General features: G+C 38.0%; 2 protein-coding genes across 2 annotated transcripts in view; both read left to right on the top strand.

Moving 5' to 3' along the window:
- The window catches only part of lama5 (laminin, alpha 5), a 143,838-nt gene that overhangs the window by 10,803 nt on the left and 112,151 nt on the right, over positions 1-20,884 (top strand).
- Positions 16,681-17,822, top strand: LOC125259565 (protein starmaker-like). The gene is made up of 2 exons (XM_048177266.1): positions 16,681-16,837; positions 16,957-17,822. Exons 1-2 carry the CDS (start codon positions 16,792-16,794, stop codon positions 17,673-17,675), a joined length of 765 nt encoding a protein of 254 aa, XP_048033223.1. The 5' UTR covers positions 16,681-16,791; the 3' UTR covers positions 17,676-17,822.

The following is a 20,884-nucleotide window of genomic DNA, read 5'->3' as shown; positions in this document are numbered from 1 at the left end:
AAACAATAGTTAAAAATAGACGATGTCTAATTCAGAGTTGCACCATACTTCGTGTGAGCGTGTTCGAGTGTATTTTGGGGGGGTGGAGTTGAGTGGGACTCAGTGGGGACTAAAGTGCCCCATTGTGTGCCATGCGCAGAGATGGGCATGATGCCAATCGTGAGAGCCGCACAGAACTGCAGTTTCCTCTCATTTAATAAGGACTGAGTTTATTCAATGTCAAGGCAGTCAAACTGGATGTATTGATCTCTCACTCATTTTTTCTTAAAGTCCCCCTGTAGTCAATAATTGTATCCTTTTAAACTTATCTTTGATTACCAAAATGACATTTAAATGTTTTTTTTCCTTGAAATAAATTCTTCATGCCTTAAAATAGCTTGAATATAACTCCACACCCTTGCCTCATTTAGTATACGTGGTTCAATTAATATGCTAATTAGCCCCGCCTCTACTCACTCACACCAGTTCAGAGATCCACTCGTTGATGATCACATGTTGGGGAAATGTTGGGAAATTTTTTAAATGTGAATAAAATGAAAACTAAAAGACTTTCAAATCACATGAGCCAATATTTTATTCACAATAGAACATAGATTAGGTAACAAATGTTTAAATTGAGAAATTTTAAAATTTTATGCACAAAATTAGCTAATTTCAAATTTGATGCCTGCTACAGGTCTCAAAATAGTTCGGACGGGGGCATGTTCACCATGGTGTAGCATCTCCTCTTCTTTTTTTTAAAAACAGTTTGAAGATGTCTGGGCATCGAAGTTATGAGTTTCTGGAGTTTTGGTGTTGGAATTTGGTCCCATTCTTGCCTGATATAGGTTTCCAGCTGCTGAAGAGTTCGTGGTCGTCTTTTGCTTAATGATGCGCGAAATGTTCTCTATAGGTGAAAGATCTGGACTGCAGGCAGGCTAATTCAGCACTCGGACTCTTCTACGACGAAGCCATGATGTTGTAATATCTGCAGTATGTAGTTTTGCATTGTCCTGCTGAAATACGCAAGGCATTCATTGCGTATGTTGGAAGCATATGTTGCTCTAAAACCTTTATATACCTTTCAGCATTCATAGTGCCTTCCAAAACATGTAAGCTGCCCATACCATATGCACTTATGCACCCCCATACCATCAGAGATGCTGGCTTTTGAACTGAATAAAACGCTGGAAGGTCTCCCTCCTCTTTAGCCCGGAGGACACGGCGTCCGTGATTTCCAACAAGAATGTCAAATTTGGACTCGTCTGACCATAGAACACTCACTTTGAAACAGTCCATTTTAAATGAGCCTTGGCCCACAGGACACGACGGCGCTTCTGGACCATGCTCACATATGGCTTCTTTTTTGCGTGATAGAGCTTTAGTTGGCATCTGCAGATGGCACGGCGGATTGTGTTTACCGACAGTGGTTTAGTTGGCATCTGCAGATGGCACGGCGGATTGTTTACCGACAGTGGTTTAGTTGGCATCTGCAGATGGCACGGCGGATTGTGTTTACTGACAGTGGTTTAGTTGGCATCTGCAGATGGCACGGCGGATTGTTTACCGACAGTGGTTTAGTTGGCATCTGCAGATGGCACGGCGGATTGTTTACCAACAGTGGTTTCTGGAAGTATTCCTCGGCGACATTTAGTGATGTCATTGACACAATCATGCGATGAGTGATGCAGTGTCGTCTGAGGGCCCGAAGACCACGGGCATCCAATAAAGGTCTTCAGGCCTTGTCCCTTACACACAGAGATTTCTCCAGTTTCTCTGAATCTTTTGATGATGTTATGCACTGTAGATTATGAGATTTGCAAAGCCTTTGCAATTTGACGTTGAGGAACATTGTTTTTAAAGTATTCAACAATCTTTTTACGCACTCTTTCACAGTTCTGCCCATCTTTTCTTCTGAGAGACTCTACCTCTCTAAGACATCCCTTTATAGCTAATCATAGTGGTGACTTTGTTTCTTCAGTAGAACACAAATAATGATTTTTAACTCCCAACCGTTGCGGTCCATCAGTCGTATAATGCGTGTCAATGGGAATTCCATCTATAAGAGTCAAAAAAACATGCACAGACAAATCCAAATTAAACCCTGCTGCTCATGACAACACATTGATGTCCTAAGACACGAAACGATTGGTTTGTGCGAAAAACCGAGCAGTATTTATATTATTTTTTACTTCTAATACACCATGTCCAACTGCCTTGAGCATCCGGTTGGTGAGGTCTGAAAACACGCTCTGATGTCGGAAATGATCTCTCGCGTGTACATGTCAATGAGTGTGAGCGATCACTTCTGGAATCAGAGTGCATTCAGACCTCACACACCTGCATCTTGGATCCCCTGGGGGTAATCAGATAAACATCAAATTTTCATTTTTGGGTGAACTATCCCTTTAAAAACTTGATTTTCACCACAGGAGGACTTTAAAACAGTCAATTGCGCTTCTTATCCTTGCATGATATTAGTTTTCCTGCCATTATGTAGAGATCATGTGATCAGAAGCAACCGTTCACCAAAAAATAACTCGCCCTCATTCTAAAACTGTATGACTGACTTTCTTCTGCAGAACACAAATGAAGATATATTGAAGGATGTTTCAAATGTTTGTTTTTTGTCCATATAATGGAAGTCAATGGGGTCCAAAACCGATTGTATGTATGGACAAAAACACTGAGACATCTTTTCAAAATATCTTCTTCTGTGCTTTTGTTCCTCTCTTGGGTGTCGCTTTGGTTAAAGGTGCCTGCGAGATGCATAGATGAAAATGTAAATGTTCAAAGAAGAAAGAAAATCATACAAGTTTGGAATGACATTTTTTTTTTACATACAATGACTGTAGTTTTCACTGAGAGTGTGCCATGCCTCAGGTACAAGATCTGCCATGTCAAAATATGTGCATGCGTTTTCCATATTCTCAGGTATGGGACGTCCCAGTGTGTGTGGCCTGCATACCTTGGCAAACAAAGTTCCCATTGTGCAGTTCTCATCATCTTCCTTTGCTTTTGCCTCACTTTTTCCATCGGAAAGGATGACACGCTTTCTATCTGTCAGACCTGTTGATCTATATTCAGAATGAGCTGATATGTTGAGTGATATGTTGAGCCTCTTCTACGATACTCTTGCTCTGTAAGCACGTCTCAACAATAAGGACTGCGCAATGGCCCAGGGCCAACATGAAAGATGCTCAGGACAGATGTCACAAAAGTCTTCCAATATGAACAATATGTCAATAATGTATTATTATTATAATATCCATGCATTAGACTTAAAGGCCACGTATACACTGTGAAGTTTCTGGAGTTACAACCGCATTTAAGTGTGGGAGTGAGTCTCCTAAATTATCCCAAAATTGCGATGATTGACCATGGTAACCATAGCAACGTTTTGGCGTCTCTTGTGTTTGGTAACCGCTATTCTGAACAGAGTAATATTACAGTGACAAAAGACTTGTTGTGTTCAGCAGTTTTAACTAGAGCACAACACAGTCAACGGAGACGTTGTGTTTTGTTTAAAGGCTGCTTGACAGAGCGTGCTCTTGCAGTGTTGCCATGTCCACTTATTCTAAGCATTTTGGGGTTGTTGTTTAAGCTTGGCTCATACAGTAAGTTTATGGAGTTATTAAAGTGAGCAGGTTGTGATATTTTGCCCTGATTTTCAGCATAAAGCGTTTCCATTTATTTAGTTTTTTTATGGGCTCGTTGATGTTCGCTGATTTGCTTGCACGAGTCAGGCTTGTACTGCTTTCCCTGTGATTACTTGCACCGCACATACAGACGTTAAAATACATATTTTAATATGCATCAGAGATGTATCTCTCATCTCTCATTTCTCTCATCGAACGTCATTAACAACTAGTTGTTCAGTTCGGTTTCGTACACACTGCGTAGAATTTTTGTAAATGCTGTTTGTCACTACCTGCAATTTCAAAAACTTGACTGAATAACTTTTGTAGCTTTAATAAGGATTAATCGATACTTAATTTATACAGTGAAGACTGCTAGTATTTTATTTTACATTATAAAACGGTTAGTTCCTGTCCTTGATTCTGTTTGGTCAATAGCTGTGTTTTATTCACGATAAAACACGACCGCTTCACCCAACGGCTCCATTCAACCACTCTTAGCAACGTAAACTGTTTGTTCTCATTTGATATTGTTCACTGAAGCTTCCTGTATTATGTAGAAGAGTATTGAGTATTGAGATCGAGTTTATTACTTGCATTCAGATTTAGCATTTTCCTTCAGGTCAGTCCTATGTTCATAATAAAAAATCTGTTGCGATGTATTATCTTGTCCTTTTAACAGTTAAGGGGTTTTCCCATGACTGACAGCGCTAGTCAAAGCATTTGTCAGTTGCGTCTTGTTCTGTGTTCACAACAATTCAGTCTTTTCAATGTAAAAGTCTTCGCTACTGACTGACACACTCATAAAGACACTCTTTGCTGCCATCTAATGGTGTAATAATGTAACTTCTGTTGCTGTTCACGGTCAGGGACTATTTTTTTCCGGCGGAAGGAAGGCTTTTAGTGAAACTTTACTTCATGAAAGTTGCATTGATACATATTTTTGGCTTTAATATTTGTATTGTGTGGTAACCGGTTTATAAAAGCAATAAGGTACTCGAGGCTAGTGCTGTATCGTGAATAAGTCATTCGCGTCGTGCCTAACAACGCCCTTCAGCCGTGACTTGTTCGCGATACAGCACAGCCTCTCGTACCTTATTGCTTACTTTGATTATTCAATTTCTGTAGTATTTCTTACCTGAATACTACTGTTAGACCTACCATCTTAAAGATCTATTGAATTTATTGCTTGTAATTTGTTTATTATTTCTTATTTTTTGACTGACTGTTTATTTGTCTTTAATAATGTTTGAACTTTATATTAGTTAGACTACTAGTTTTTGCTATGGAATCAAAATTGGAATTGAGAAATGTAAAATATCCCTGGTATCTAAAATGTTGGTGTCAAAAGAACCTTTTTTAAAGTTACATGGGTCAAAAACAATGAAAACAATAACGTTTTTATTGGCAGAGCCACTGAAAAAAATTTGGCAGGGCAAGTAAAACGCTGAAACACCAAGACCAGTAGAAAAAATCCTTAGCACTGAGCCCTGCTTCTGTCTCTTTCACTCTGTTTTATGTTTAAACTGAAGTTGTCTAATTCATATCAGTCCAGTAATACACACACACACTTTTTTTAATGGTGTTTACCGAGCATGGAAATGGGCCTGTTAATGGTAGAGAGAAGAACATACCCAATCTGAACATAATAGGAGGGAACCATGGAGACACTTTATATAATCCAATCTTTCCTGCATGGTAGAGCCTGAGATTAATATGAGCAGGATTGTACATAATGGACATCCATGAGAGTGTCTCGTGCATGTGTGTGAACCATCCTTCCTACTTGAGACGGCTGTTAATGGGGTAATTCAGAAACAGCAGGGATCTGAACTCCTGGCCTAAATTCTTCAGAGTCCTTTACCTCAACTTGAGCCATCGATCATGACAGAGGTTTTGTCTGCGGCTTTTCTGCAGCCCCATTCCCCCAGCATCCCTGTTGGCAACTGCCCCGTTTAAACCCCAGATGCATATATCTTCCCTGACACCGAACACTGCTGACCTCTGCTCACCTCCTATTATTTATTAAAGGGGGCCATATTCTACACTTTCGTAACATTTTATTTTTCCTCAAAAGTCCAAGTGCAATTTAGTGTTGTCAAAAATATAGATTTTTTGATACATATCCATACTGAAATATCTTAAACGCTTCCAATACTCATTTTCAGCAGAATAGATACACGATTCCAGCTGATCTTTCTCACTCTCTCATCTCTCTCCGACAGAGAGTCGACACACAAACCCTCCTCCCCTCACTCACATGTTTCATTTGCTCCTGATGAATATTGTTGCTGTTACAGGGCTTGAATTTCGGCATGGGATTGCGCAAAATTTTACTCATTCCCGCAGATTTTGTGTTCGCACCCAAAGTACGCACACATAAAGCAGCCTCTCAGTACTAAATTGAGTTCTTTTTCACTGCTTATTGCACTTAAATAGTCAAATACACACAAAATAATGTCAAAATGCTGGTTTTGACGAGTATTCACGTAAACAGTCAGTTATGTTTTAAGTGAACGTAAACAGTTGAGAAAGAAAATGCATGTGTAACAGTATAATGGATCCGTGCGTCAGGTCTTAAAGTGACAGCAGCCTAATATACCTGCTGCCAAATTATGAGATCATATTAAAAATATCTAAATGGACGTTTTTCCCCATGTTATCGATGTCAAAATTGTGACCAGTGAAAATGCTGAGTGGCTAGTGTCTTTGGATCACAGTGGCTGGTGAGCAAAAATGTTAATGTCAAGCCCTGGGGGTAAATCTGTAAACCATATGTCATATGTTAATGTGCATATGGTTGTGAAGTCATGGATTTCACTGGCCCCAAAAATTAATAAATAAATAAATGTTAGGTTTTCTTTACAAATAAACACTTAGCTGACAGGTTTAAACAGATCATCTGAACATCTTGGAGAACTTTGCACATCTCCCTGTGTGGCAGACGTATTTGATTTTGAGCCTGTGTTCACTTCATTTCTCCTGGATAAAGGTTCTCTGTAAAGTTGATCAACAAGATCTACAGATTAGACACTTCCAGACTGACTGTTGTTTACGTATCCTCTAGGCCTAATCTCCATTGCATTGGGAGGTGAGCATGTGTGCAAGTGTGTGTGTGTGTGTGTGTGTGTGCAGAGTCTTATAGAGTTTAGATGCCGTTTTACTGCCTGTTAGCATTTGCAACTGAGATCACAAATGATCTAGTATCAACTTCAGTATCCTTCCTTTAAAATCCAAAAAATGGCTGGTTTTGCTCTTCTTGGGATGGATGTTGTTTGCAAAGACTTTTGGGAGATCTGGAGGAGACTGCTGTAAGGATCAGCTGATATAAACTCCATATACATTCCTGCTTTGAACATTGTGGGTTTCTTATTGACATGTTCCGGTCATTCCTTTAGTTCAGTTCACTTTCTTCAGTCACGTGTTCTGGTTTGGCTCGTTATGTTTTAAGTGATCTACAGGTCACTACGGTCCACAGCCTTCATCTCACCATGCAACATGCATCTAGCAGCTTTGATTTTCCTTTTTTCTTTTTCTATCTCTGTCATTCCTGTTTTAAACAGGCTGGTCTTCTCTCATTATTGGCTGTAAGCCTCACAGGGCAGTTTCGTGCTTCCTCCACTCCCCTGTCAAATATTAGCCAAGCATTTCAACAGCATTTTTGAGACATTGAGGGTAAAAAGTGAGGATAAGGAATAGATAGTAATGAAGCAGTGAACTCTGAGGAGTTCAAGGAGAGGATTTTGATAAATAATTAGGTTAATGTGACAACAGTCAGGAATGGTGAAACCGAAAATAAGATTGGCTGATTTTTGTTTGAATTTCAGGGTTTGAAAATTTTTCACAGGGTTATAAATTGTGTGCATGATTTACTAATTTGTTCCCTCAATTTGCTAAATCGTGCATATGATTTAGCAAATAGAGGGAATGAAATAGTAAATCGTGCGCACAAATGATCAAATCGAGGGAACGAAATAGTAAATTGTGCGCACAAATAATCAAATCGAGGGAACGAAATAGTAAATTGTGCGCACAAATGATCAAATCGAGGGAACGAAATAGTAAATCGTGCACACGATTTATCAAATTAAGGGAACGAAATAGTAAATCGTGTGCACCATTTATCAAATCAAGGGAACGAAATAGTAAATCGTGCACATGATTTATCAAATTAAGGGAACGAAATAGTAAATCGTGTGCACCATTTATCAAATCAAGGGAACGAAATAGTAAATCGTGCACATGATTTATCAAATCGAGGGAACGAAATAGTAAATCGTGTGCACAAATGATCAAATCAGGGGAACGAAATAGTAAATCGTGCACATGATTTATCAAATCAAGGGAACGAAATAGTAAATCGTGTGCACAAATGATCAAATCGAGGGAATGAAATAGTAAATTGTGCACATGATTTATCAAATCGAGGGAACGAAATGGTAAATCGTGCGTATGATTTAGAAATAGATGGAACGAAATAGTAAATCGTGCACATGATTTATCAAATCGAGGGAATGAAATAGTAAATTGTGCACACGATTTATCAAATTAAGGGAACGAAATAGTAAATCGTGCACATGATTTATCAAATTAAGGGAACGAAATAGTAAATCATTTATCAAATCAAGGGAACGAAATAGTAAATCGTGCACATGATTTATCAAATTAAGGGAACGAAATAGTAAATCGTGTGCACAAATGATCAAATCGAGGTAAATCGACAAATGATCAAATCGAGGGAATGAAATAGTAAATTGTGCACATGATTTATCAAATCGAGGGAACGAAATGGTAAATCGTGCGTATGATTTAGAAATAGATGGAACGAAATAGTAAATCGTGCACATGATTTATCAAATCGAGGGAATGAAATAGTAAATTGTGCACACGATTTATCAAATTAAGGGAACGAAATAGTAAATCGTGTGCACAAATGATCAAATCGAGGGAATGAAATAGTAAATTGTGCACATGATTTAATCGAGGGAACGAAATAAATCGTGCACATGATTTAGAAATAGATGGAACGAAATAGTAAATCGAGCACATGATTTATCAAATCGAGGGAACAAATAGTAAATTGTGCAAATTTATCAAATTAAGGGAACGAAATAGTAATTGCACATGTTTATCAAATTAAGCACAAATGTGTGCAATTTATCAAATCGAGGGAACGAAATGGTAAATCGTGCGCATGATTTATCAAATCAAGGGAACGAAATAGTAAATCGTGTGCAAATGATCAAATCAGGGAACGAAATGTAAATCGTGCACATGATTTATCAAATCAAGGGAACGAAATAGTAAATCGTGTGCACAAATGATCAAATCGAGGGAATGAAATAGTAAATTGTGCACATGATTTATCAAACCGAGGGAACGAAATGGTAAATCGTGCGTATGATTTAGAAATAGATGGAACGAAATAGTAAATCGTGCACATGATTTATCAAATCGAGGGAACAAAATAGTAAATTGTGTGCACAAATGATCAAATCGAGGGAATGAAATAGTAAATTGTGTGCACAAATGATCAAATCGAGGGAACGAAATAGTAAATCGTGGACACGATTTATCAAATCGAGGGAACGAAATAGTAAATCGTGCACATGATTTATCAAATTGAGGGAACTAAATAGTAAATCGTGTGCACAAATGATCAAATCGAGGGAACGAAATAGTAAATCGTGCACATGATTTAGAAATAGATGGAACAAAATAGTAAATCGAGCACATGATTTATCAAATTAAGGGAACGAAATAGTAAATCGTGTGCACAAATGATCAAATCGAGGGAACGAAATAGTAAATCGTGGACACGATTTATCAAATCGAGGGAACGAAATAGTAAATCGTGGACACGATTTATCAAATCGAGGAACGAAATAGTAAATCGTGCACATGATTTAGAAATAGATGGAACAAAATAGTAAATCGAGCACATGATTTATCAAATTGAGGGAACGAAATAGTAAATCGTGTGCACAAATGATCAAATCGAGGGAACGAAATAGTAAATCGTGGACACGATTTATCAAATCGAGGGAACGAAATAGTAAATCGTGCACATGATTTAGAAATAGATGGAACAAAATAGTAAATCGTGCACATGATTTAGAAATAGATGGAACAAAATAGTAAATTGTGCACATGATTTATCAAATCGAGGGAACAAAATAGTAAATTGTGCACATGATTTAGAAATAGATGGAACAAAATAGTAAATTGTGCACATGATTTATCAAATCGAGGGAACAAAATAGTAAATTGTGTGCACAAATGATCAAATCGAGGGAATGAAATAGTAAATTGTGTGCACAAATGATCAAATCGAGGGAACGAAATAGTAAATCGTGGACACGATTTATCAAATCGAGGGAACGAAATAGTAAATCGTGCACATGATTTAGAAATAGATGGAACAAAATAGTAAATCGAGCACATGATTTATCAAATTGAGGGAACGAAATAGTAAATCGTGTGCACAAATGATCAAATCGAGGGAACGAAATAGTAAATCGTGCACATGATTTAGAAATAGATGGAACAAAATAGTAAATCGAGCACATGATTTATCAAATTAAGGGAACGAAATAGTAAATCGTGTGCACAAATGATCAAATCGAGGGAACGAAATAGTAAATCGTGGACACGATTTATCAAATCGAGGGAACGAAATAGTAAATCGTGGACACGATTTATCAAATCGAGGGAACGAAATAGTAAATCGTGCACATGATTTAGAAATAGATGGAACAAAATAGTAAATCGAGCACATGATTTATCAAATTGAGGGAACGAAATAGTAAATCGTGTGCACAAATGATCAAATCGAGGGAACGAAATAGTAAATCGTGGACACGATTTATCAAATCGAGGGAACGAAATAGTAAATCGTGGACACGATTTATCAAATTGAGGGAACGAAATAGTAAATCGTGGACACGATTTATCAAATCGAGGGAACGAAATAGTAAATCGTGGACACGATTTATCAAATCGAGGGAACGAAATAGTAAATCGTGCACACAATTTACTTTTATTTTCTTGCATGTCATGTGCGGGACTGTGTACAAGGTGCATGATTCATTTTGATCATTTATTTTAATCTCATTATTTTTAGTATTTAATCATATTAAATTAACAAGTTAATTTTACAGCCATTCCCAATACAATTCTTTAATAATTGTTGGTCATCGACTTAAAAGCATGCTTGTAAATCTGTTGGACATGAAAGCTGTTGAGCTACGTCACATAAGAATGAATGAGAACAATTCACACCTCCTCAGGGATCCTCACGTTCCCCAACCTTCTGGCAAGGAGGCAGACTTCAAGAAAAAATGTGAAATCCAAATGAACAATTGACCCCCAAAATGAGGCGGGAGAATTTGAGATGGCATGTGGGGGTTGTCGCAGTGGTTTTTAAACAAAAATGTGGCAGAGTTCAGCAACGCCCCCGATTCCTGTCGAAACTTGTTCCGTTATACATTAAAGTAAGAAACCCACCTCCATGTCTCCAAGGCCTCTCTCACGGCTGAGTCTGGGAGCTGAAACAAAAGGGTGAACCTGCAGCCTTTCAGTGGATAGGTACACGACCCTGCAGTGTGACTTTGCTTATCTGATAGATAGCTGTCTTTCACAGGCGACATGTCTACAGATTAGCCTTTAAGACCTGTCTGCTGATTAACTATCAGTGACAAACCAAAGTTGGCTGAAGGATCTGAACGGTCAACCAAGGGTGAAATAATATGTTAATCTAAAATGTGCCTTGGCTTCTTTGGTTTCCTAGAACCGCAGTTCAAGCTCATGAACATTATTTTTAATCAAATGATCTCATGGTCATTTTTTTGTGGATGCATGAAGTTATTTTCCTTCAGGTTCACACAGATGTCCCAGCAGAATAACCACTGGTGTAGTTCATTATTAATATATGAACATGTTCCACAAAGTCTGACATCCAGAAAGTGTCCAATACATTTTGTTTCATATTTTGAAGCCTAACACGCCTCAATTTGTGAAATGTTTTTATTGAAAAGTGTGCGGAAAACGACACAGAGGAATGTTATTGGTGGAATCATTTTCATAAAAAATTTTTTTCCAGCTGATGAATGATAAAAATATTGACAGCCAATCAGAATCCACCCAACTCGTTATAGTTATATTGTTAGTTATCAATATCTTTATAGTTATGTTTCTTGGTGTGTTACTGACCAACTTCAACCAATTAAAAACCATGTAAAACCACACCATGGTTTTATTTTCCAGTAGATTAAGTTGTTTTTTGTTTGTTTTTTGTGGTAAAACTGGATGACCAGGGGTGTAAACAAAAATCTTTCCCTTTTAGACTTTATATAGTGAGATTACAAGCATTTGATCCAGAATTTTATAAAAAATTTCCATATTTCATTTCTCAGCAGCTCTTAGTCATTTGAATGAACTGACATTATAAAATCAGGCTATTAATAGTCTAATGCTAATGTGATCGGTCAACGCACAAAAGTTTCTTTCTACATTTTGGGCACATTGGCATAAAGTTCAGACTGTGGTTTAGGCCCCGATGTCTCATATTCTTTCCTCTAACATGCTCTGATGAATAGATGCGAATTCACACTCGGCTGAACTGGCAGATTTACCCGGTAACAAGTTTGCAGTGATTCATTACATAGAAATAGAATTATTCCAGAATCGCCTGAATGCACTAAATTCACTCTTTCCCTTTCATCTCTCTCTCTCATTCTTTCCCTTTTGTTCTTTAAACCTCCCTCTCCACACTGATAGATGATTTTGTTTTTTTGGGGAGTTTAAAGTACATACTACTAAAAAGATGGGAAGGGATGGAGTGAATGCAAGGCCTTGTTAATGAGAGAGTAAATGTTTGTTTTTGCCGGGTCAACAAGAGCTGTTGTTGGAGTCTTTCATCCATTCAATGGCTCATTGGTTGGGTTGGGCCTGAGAGGGGAGGGGAAGTGTGTTTGTAGTGGAGAGGGGGTCACTTTGGTTAAGGGGGCAAATAAAGGGATATAAATACCTTTCCCCCTCCCTTTGCCCCGAAGGGGGCTGTTTTCACTGGCCATTCCTCTCCTTTAGGCCCCACTTTTAATCAAGACACTGGGCATCCAAGAAAATAGAAAAGGTTGCACTTACTATGTGACTATATTCTGTGTGTAGTCTGTACAGTATACAGCAGTTCTGATATACACTTGTAGGCTGTCTTTTAAAGAGATTTCTAAACTCTGCCCCCAAGCATGAGAACCCATGAGAGGAATGACAAAAAGAGTGATAAATCCATCCCTCCTCTCCATCTGAGATAAACACAGCAGATAAACAAGCCTAAAAAGACCTCCATTTGAAGGGCCATAAAAGGATGAATGAGAGAGGAGGGCTCCAAATACAGATGACGTGAAGCGACTATTCCTGAATTTGACTTGGGGGTACATGCTTGTAAAAACACATCACTCCTCAAACACTGTATTTTTACTTTAGTTTACACTGAAAGCACTGAGCTACATGTACTGAATGGACCATGAGTGCACGAGTATGCGTTTTTAACCATTCCTTGCCTGATAAGGTGGCAATTGCAAAGCAGTCTTATACAGGGAACGAAAAGAGAAATGTTTTTTTTTTCCCCCTGTATTTTAATCTAAAATATTGTGGCTGGGTCTCGAGATTATACCTCTCTAGGCCACCTTTTTAGCATGAAGTATATAAAAAATAACACCTTGCTAACTTTTAGTTTAGCATTCTTTAGGCTTATCAATTTCAGTCCATTACCAGGCTTATGGTAAGCTATACAAAAGAGTATGAACATGAATAAAACAAGACATGAGTTTGAGGTATACAGATAAAGAGAGAATATATTTTTGCTTTGGTGGTGGTAGCATAGTAGCTAAGAGCAGAATAAGGTTCCCAATACCAAAATTTCCTTAGTTGCTGCCATTGTAACAAAAGTTCTCTTTTAATGATTTTAAACCATTGCTATTTGCTCTCTTTTTCTGTACGCTCACAGTCACATCCGAAGCGCACAGACATAAAGCTTCCTCGCAAACAGCTTGTGAGTACCAAACTGACTTCTTTTTCGAGGCTTATAGCACTTAAACTGCCAAATACACACAAAAATTATGTCAAAATGCCCGTCTTAGTGAGTGTTCTCGTAAAGACAGTCGGTTATGTCTTAAGTGAACATAAAAAGTTGAGAAAGAAACATATAATGTATCAGTATATTGGATCCATGCATTCGGTCTTAAAGTGACAGCAGCTTAAAAAAACCTGCTGCTGTCTCTGTCATTAATGTTAAACAACAAAAGGACAAAGACAAAATCTCTCACTGTTCTTGATCAAATAACTTTTATTTTAAGGATTAAAGGGTTAGTTCACCCAAAAATGAAAATTCTGTCATTAATTACTCACCCTCATGTCGTTTCACACCCGTAAGACCTTCATTCATCTTCAGAACACAAATTAAGATATTTTTGATGAAATTCGATGGCTCAGTGAGGCCTGCATTGACAGCAAGATAATTTATACTTTCAGATGCCCAGCTACTAAAGACATATTTAAAACAGTTCATGTGACTACAGTGGTTCAACCTTAATATTATAAAGTGACAAGAATACTTTTTGTGCACCAAAAAAGAACAAAATAGTCACTTTATTCCCCAATATCTAGTGATGGGCGACTTCAAAACGATGCTTCATGAAGCCTTACGAACATTTGTTTCGAATCAGTGGTTCAGAGCACCAAAATCCCATGATTTCAGTAAACAAGGCTTTGTTACATCATAAGTGTTTTGAAACTTCAGTAGTTCATGTGGCAGTTTGATACATGCTCCAAATCACTGATTCGAAACAAAAGATTCGTAAAGCTTCAAAGCTTCATGAAGCAGTGTTTTGAAATCGCCCATCACTAGATATTGTTGAATAAAGCCACTATTTTGTTATTTTTGGTGCACAAAAAGTATTCTAGTTGAACCACTGTAGTCACATGAACTGTTTTAAATATGTTTTAGTAGCTTTCTGGGCATTGAAAAAGGGAGTGTCATTGCTGGCGATGCAGGCCTCACTGAGCCATCGGATTTCATCAAAAATATCTTAATTTGTGTTCTGAAGATGAACGAAGGTCTTACGGGTGTGGAACGACATGAGGGTGAGTAATTAATGACAGAAATTTCATTTTTGGGTGAACTAACCCTTTAGTCGGATTTTAATTTACAGTGAATTTACTGGTTTTAATTTACAGTAAAGACTATCCAGTGTTATTTCCCATTTGATTACTTTATTCAATTTCTGTACCTGAATACTACTGTTAGACCTACCTGAAATAACTTGTCACAAGATGCAACCCTAAAAAGGACAGAATGCTCAAGCATACCTTTTTTTTTGTCTCGTCATAGTCGTGATGTTACCCATCACAGTTCGGTACAAGCATCAGAACCACGTATCCTTGCAGTAGATTAGATAATATATTTAAACACAAATTGCTTGTCAACATACACAAATGAATTAGGTCATGAGGCCAAACACACACATTACCTTAAGCCGCGTGCACACTTAACGATTGTAAGGCCGATTATGAATGTAAATTGATACTTATGACTGATCGCGCTCAAACGCATCCAGTCATAGTCAGTTGCGTTCAGTCTGCGATTACAGTCGGTGTTCAAATTCCATGTGTAAGTATTTAAATCGGCTTCAGTCGCAGGAAACAATAGGCCTTTTTCACAAGAATCGGAAATCACGTGACGCAGGGTAAAGTTAGTTCCGCTATGCGTCTACGGCTATTAGATTGATATGCTCTTTTCTCAAATATCGCTTCTTACCTTTTCTGTTTTGTCTGTTTTCCAAGTCGCTTTTGTATAATCTACAAAGAAATTATTTTCTACTGGTTTGTAGCTTGTACGGCCGCTCAGACCGTTGCTCGAATTTACCGGCAGGTGGATTTATATTACCAGCTGTCATACAGTAAAGGCTACGCAGCTCATTCAGCAATTTCCCCGATCGTATTACATACGACGAACATTATTTATATAATTTATTCATAAAAAAATAAAAAATAAAAAAAACTCCCAATAGGCTATATACTTTAATGGGGATATAAAATCGAGATACATAATATTGTCGTGAGTTTAATATGTTTTAAAATATATAGCATGTTAATCTCATATGGCATCACATCCCACATTCAAGCATATGTTATAACTAATCCTGATCGATTAAAATGATTAAACTAAGACATAATTAATTTCCAACACCACACTGTACAACTATCAGTCTTTGCATTAATGTTGCAACAGCACAATAATACTGCGCATAATACACACTTTAAGATGATGACGACAGGAAAATGAGTGAGAGTGAAGTGTTTATATCCAGAAATATCAGGGTGCGAGCGGTCCTGTTTCATGAATCAGAGGATCTTGCATGATAAGGGAGCTTCCAGCTGATCATTTCCCCAGCACGTCGCTAAAAGCACTCTATATATCCCAATGTGCATACTATCCACCCTAAATAGCACTGAATATTACACATAGACTACTATTTAGGATGGATAGTATGCACGTTGAGATGCAGGCACTGTCTTTACAGCACATAGAGCGCGATAATGCACAGCCGCGCCAAACAGGCACGAAGAATATAACCAGTTTAACCGCCATCACTTCAAATTATTTATTAAATTTAGCTCTTAATGAGAGCTCTGTAGTCTCACCAATAATTCACCAAGAACGTTCAAACATTTTCATGACATTTAATTCGTAAAACAACTTTGATTCCCGAGCTGGTTCTGATCGAGGCTATCTATCACTGTAACCGGAAAAACTTTTACACTGCGTGGATCGTTCCGGAAGCCAAAAACCCGGAAGTGTGAAATTGGCCTATCGCGTGTATGTTGAGCACAGTCTTAGAATGTTTCAGCTAGTCGTTAAATGTGTGCCCGGCTTTACTGGATGACCCATTTGATTAATTAGAACATTCACAGCTGTACGGAATTTGTTGTTTTTTAAACCGTGTTCCACTGATGACATCACAGCAGCATTCTGAGCAGAAGCTATATATAGAACAGATGCTCCTCAGAGCCTCAGAGCAGCAGGAGTTGAGAAAGGATATCTGTATTCACTGACACCTACTGATGAAATTAGTAGATTAGTGTCCAGTTCAGATGGATCAAGGTGAACCTTTTGATGTCAACATCCCTGAAGATGAAATTCAGCTTGACGATTTCAATGAGTTAGTTATTTTTGAAATGTGGCCACAATATGTGATTAACGTAACAATTATAGATGAGAATATCCAGAGGACTCTTCCAGAAATACGCATACCGCGTCGTTTCACTGTTTTCCACCCAGGTTTTTATATTGATTTGGTTCGAAGATCTCTCAGTGAACTTACTCGGTATTCCCTGACTCCTGGTCCTGAACACAATCCATTGCTCTCCATGTTGGCCTGGAATGCAGATTACTGGTCCATCACTTTTAATGCATCGGGTGAGTTCTTGGAAATTGCGTTTTATCCAGTGTATTTTAATGGCCCATCTGCAGAACGTGTGGAGACATCTACGAGTGAGTCCAGCTCAGATGATGAACAGCCTGGACCATCTCACCAGGTCAACAACAGATCTGAAATCAGAACTGGAGGATCATCTATGAATAGGTCCAGCACTGATGATGAACAGCCTGGACCTTCTCACCGGGTCAACAACAGATCTGAGATCGGATCCAAAACACCTGCTGACCAATCCTCAGGCAGTCAAACTGAGATAACAGAGGGTGTTAAAAGAAAAAGAAAGACTTCTGGAAGGTCAAAGAGCAGAGAACAGAAAAATAATAGATCAAACCACCACTCTGATTCTGATTCTTCAAGTGATTCCCTCAGTGCAATGTTTTCTCCTCCATCTCTTGGAGAAACATCCAGAGATGATGACCAGCCTGGACCTTCTCACAGAGACAACAGTGAGGCCAGAGCATCTGCTGACCAGAGCAGCCGAGATGAGTTGAGAAGGGGAGGGAAAAGAAAGACATCTGAGCACCCAGACGCTCAGAGCAAAAGGAGGAGATCTGATCACTAGTCTGATTCAAGTGATTCCCTCATCTCTGGCTTTTATTCTGCGGCACTTGCAAAGAGACCTTTGATTGATCATCTGTTGACCAGAGCAACCAAGATGAGTTGACATGGAGGAAAAAGAAAAAGAACAATAAAGGGCTTTTCACACTTATATTAATTAACACTGGGTCATTCTAAGTGAAAAATGAAATTGCTCATAATTTACCTGGGGTTAAAAATTAATCCTGGGTATAAACTGATGTTGTACATTCCTAATCCCTGGGTTATCATCCTTATTTGCATATTTGCGGTGTCAGTGTCATCACTGATTGGACGAACACAGCATGCAACCTGTTAACATAAAGACTCTAGTAGTGTGCATCCTCATATTATATACTGCCGACTGTACTATCCAATTTATATTGAATGGACTTTTCTGACTTTTTCACTCCAGTTGTTGCAGTTTCTGTCACCATTTGAAAATTTCCCCCTCAAACGCTGGAACATAGCATGCTTTTTAAACAAACCGCTTTGTTTCTGTGACTACAAAGCATGTGAATATGAGGCTGTAACATTCTAGCGCTCCGTTTCACACTGTCCACGGTTGGCACTGCAATGCAGGGTTAACACGGCAAAAACAGGCAAAACCCTGGAGCAGGGTTTCATAACCCCAGGAAAAATGCAGTGCATAACGCCACTTCTAAAGTGTGAAACACTCCTCTACCTGGGGTTAAAAACAGGGTTTAGAACGACACTAACCTGGTGTGAAAAGCCATAAAGACTTTCAAGCACCCAGATGATCAAAGCAAAAGAAGGACATCAGACCACAATCTGACTGATTCTTTAAGAGTTTACAAAATAATAACTTGAATTCTAAAAATAAACAGATTTATTGGTTCTGTCTGTAATTATAGTATTTTTCACAAATGAAGAAATAGTTGTATTTGGGTTATTACATTTTTTTGTTACAACATTAAAAAAAAATCCTTTTCGATAACTCACCTCTGATTGGCAATTGCATTCATATGCTCAACAGGCATGTCTGTGATTGGCTAGAATACTCAACGCTTCGAAAACACATTGTAAATAGAAACCTCTGATGCTCTTCACAAAACATGCACACAAATACACACCCGAGCGCTTGAAAGCAGCGCCGGTCAGCCAGTACCGAACTGACCTGACCACTCTTATATATGATATACCATACATATATATATGATAAAAATAAAAAGTTTTATGAAATACTCTGAAATGAGGTTGTAATATCATATACTTATCTTCATGTCATTCCAAACCTGTTTGACTTGGAGCACAAGATAGTGTGAGGAATGTTTTTTTTTCGTCCATACAATGGAAGTATGTGCGCCCCCATGTTGCTTTGCTCTTAACATTCTGCAAAATATCTTGTATTTTTCCGCAGAAGAAAGAAAGTAAAATTTGGAACATAAGCGTGAGAAAATGATGACAGAAATTACATTGGTGTGTGTGGGCTATATCTTTAACCAGAGGACACAGGTTATCAGCATATGTCAGACAAACCCACAACAATCCAAAAACGATAACATCTCGTTACTCAATTTGAGATCTTGTCCTTGTATCAGTGGCCACAATTTAAAACTGGTCGCAGTTGAGAGCGAACCATGTCTAATGTAGCACTAGTGGTGATTCATGGTGCTGAATGAGAGGGCACCTGCCTTCACCACATCTAACCTCTCAGCGAGTTCCCAGAGGAGCACAAAAGGCTTTCCGACTGTGCTGGGCAGGAGGGCGCTGGCTCTTGTTTCCTGCTTCCTCTTTCAGGACTTTTCAATGGCAGAGGAGGTGGGGGTTTACCAATGATTCAAGACTCTTAATGCTTGATCAAGGCTATACACAGAGCCCATACATTCACTTTTATTTAAACACTTCACTGAACAGGGCAGAGAGGGAGACCTGAGATACGTTCATCAATCTCAGCTTGTCGTCTTTCTGTGTGCAAGTATGTTGCACTTAAGTATGACAGGCTCTTCATGGAGACTCACAATTCTGACTTTATAACTCGCATTTCTGACTTTACATCATGCAATTCTGACTATAACTCGCAATTCTGACTTTATAACTTGCAATTCTGACTTTACATCATGCAATTCTGACTTAACTCGCATTCTGACTTTATAACTCAATTCACTTTATTCTGACTTTATTCTGACTTTACTCGCAATTCTGACTTTATAACTTGTATCTGATTTACATCATGCAATTCTGACTATAACTCACAATTCTGACTTTATAACTTGCAATTCTGACTTTATAACTCACAATTCTGACTTTACATCATGCAATTCTGACTATAACTCGCAATTCTGACTTTATAACTTGCAATTCTGACTTTATAACTCGCAATTCTGACTTTATATCTCGCAATTCTGACTTTACACCATGCAATTCTTACTTTATAACTCACAATTCTGACTATAACTCACAATTCTGACTTTATAACTCGCAATTCTGACTTTATAACTCACAATTCTGACTATAACTCACAATTCTGACTTTATAACTCACAATTCTGACTTTATAACTCACAATTCTGACTTTACATCATGCAATTCTGACTATAACTCACAATTCTGACTATAACTCGCAATTCTGACTATAACTCGCAATTCTGACTTTATAACTCACAATTCTGACTATAACTCGCAATTCTGACTATAACTCACAATTCTGACTATAACTCGCAATTCTGACTTTATAACTCGCAATTCTGACTATAACTCGCAATTCTGACTATAACTCGCAATTCTGACTTTATAACTCACAATTCTGACTTTACATCATGCAATTCTGACTATAACTCACAATTCTGACTATAACTGAATTCACAATTCTGACTTTATATCTCACTCGCAATTCTGACTTAACTCACAATTCTGACTTTATAACTCAATTCTGACTTTATTCTCACAATTCTGACTTTATATCTCACTCACAATTCTGACTTTATAATTCTTACTTTATAGCTCACAATTCTGACTTTATAACTGAATTCACAATTCTGACTGACTTATATCATCATTTATATCATGCAATTCTGACTATAACTCACAATTCTGACTTTATAACTCGCAATTCTGACTATAACTCGCAATTCTGACTTTATAACTCACAATTCTGACTATAACTCGCAATTCTGACTATAACTCACAATTCTGACTATAACTCGCAATTCTGACTTTATAACTCGCAATTCTG

Source organism: Megalobrama amblycephala, linkage group LG24, assembly GCF_018812025.1.
Source record: "Megalobrama amblycephala isolate DHTTF-2021 linkage group LG24, ASM1881202v1, whole genome shotgun sequence".
NCBI classification, from domain to species: domain Eukaryota; kingdom Metazoa; phylum Chordata; class Actinopteri; order Cypriniformes; family Xenocyprididae; genus Megalobrama; species Megalobrama amblycephala.
This window is presented reverse-complemented; position numbering and strand designations above follow the sequence as displayed.

Bases quoted from the DNA above. Each gene is read 5' to 3' on its own strand.
- LOC125259565 (XM_048177266.1), top strand. From the start codon at position 16,792: ATGTCAACATCCCTGAAGATGAAATTCAGCTTGACGATTTCAATGA. The intron at 16,838-16,956 runs GTTAGTTATTTT...TTTTCCACCCAG, and splicing joins CAGCTTGACGATTTCAATGA to GTTTTTATATTGATTTGGTT.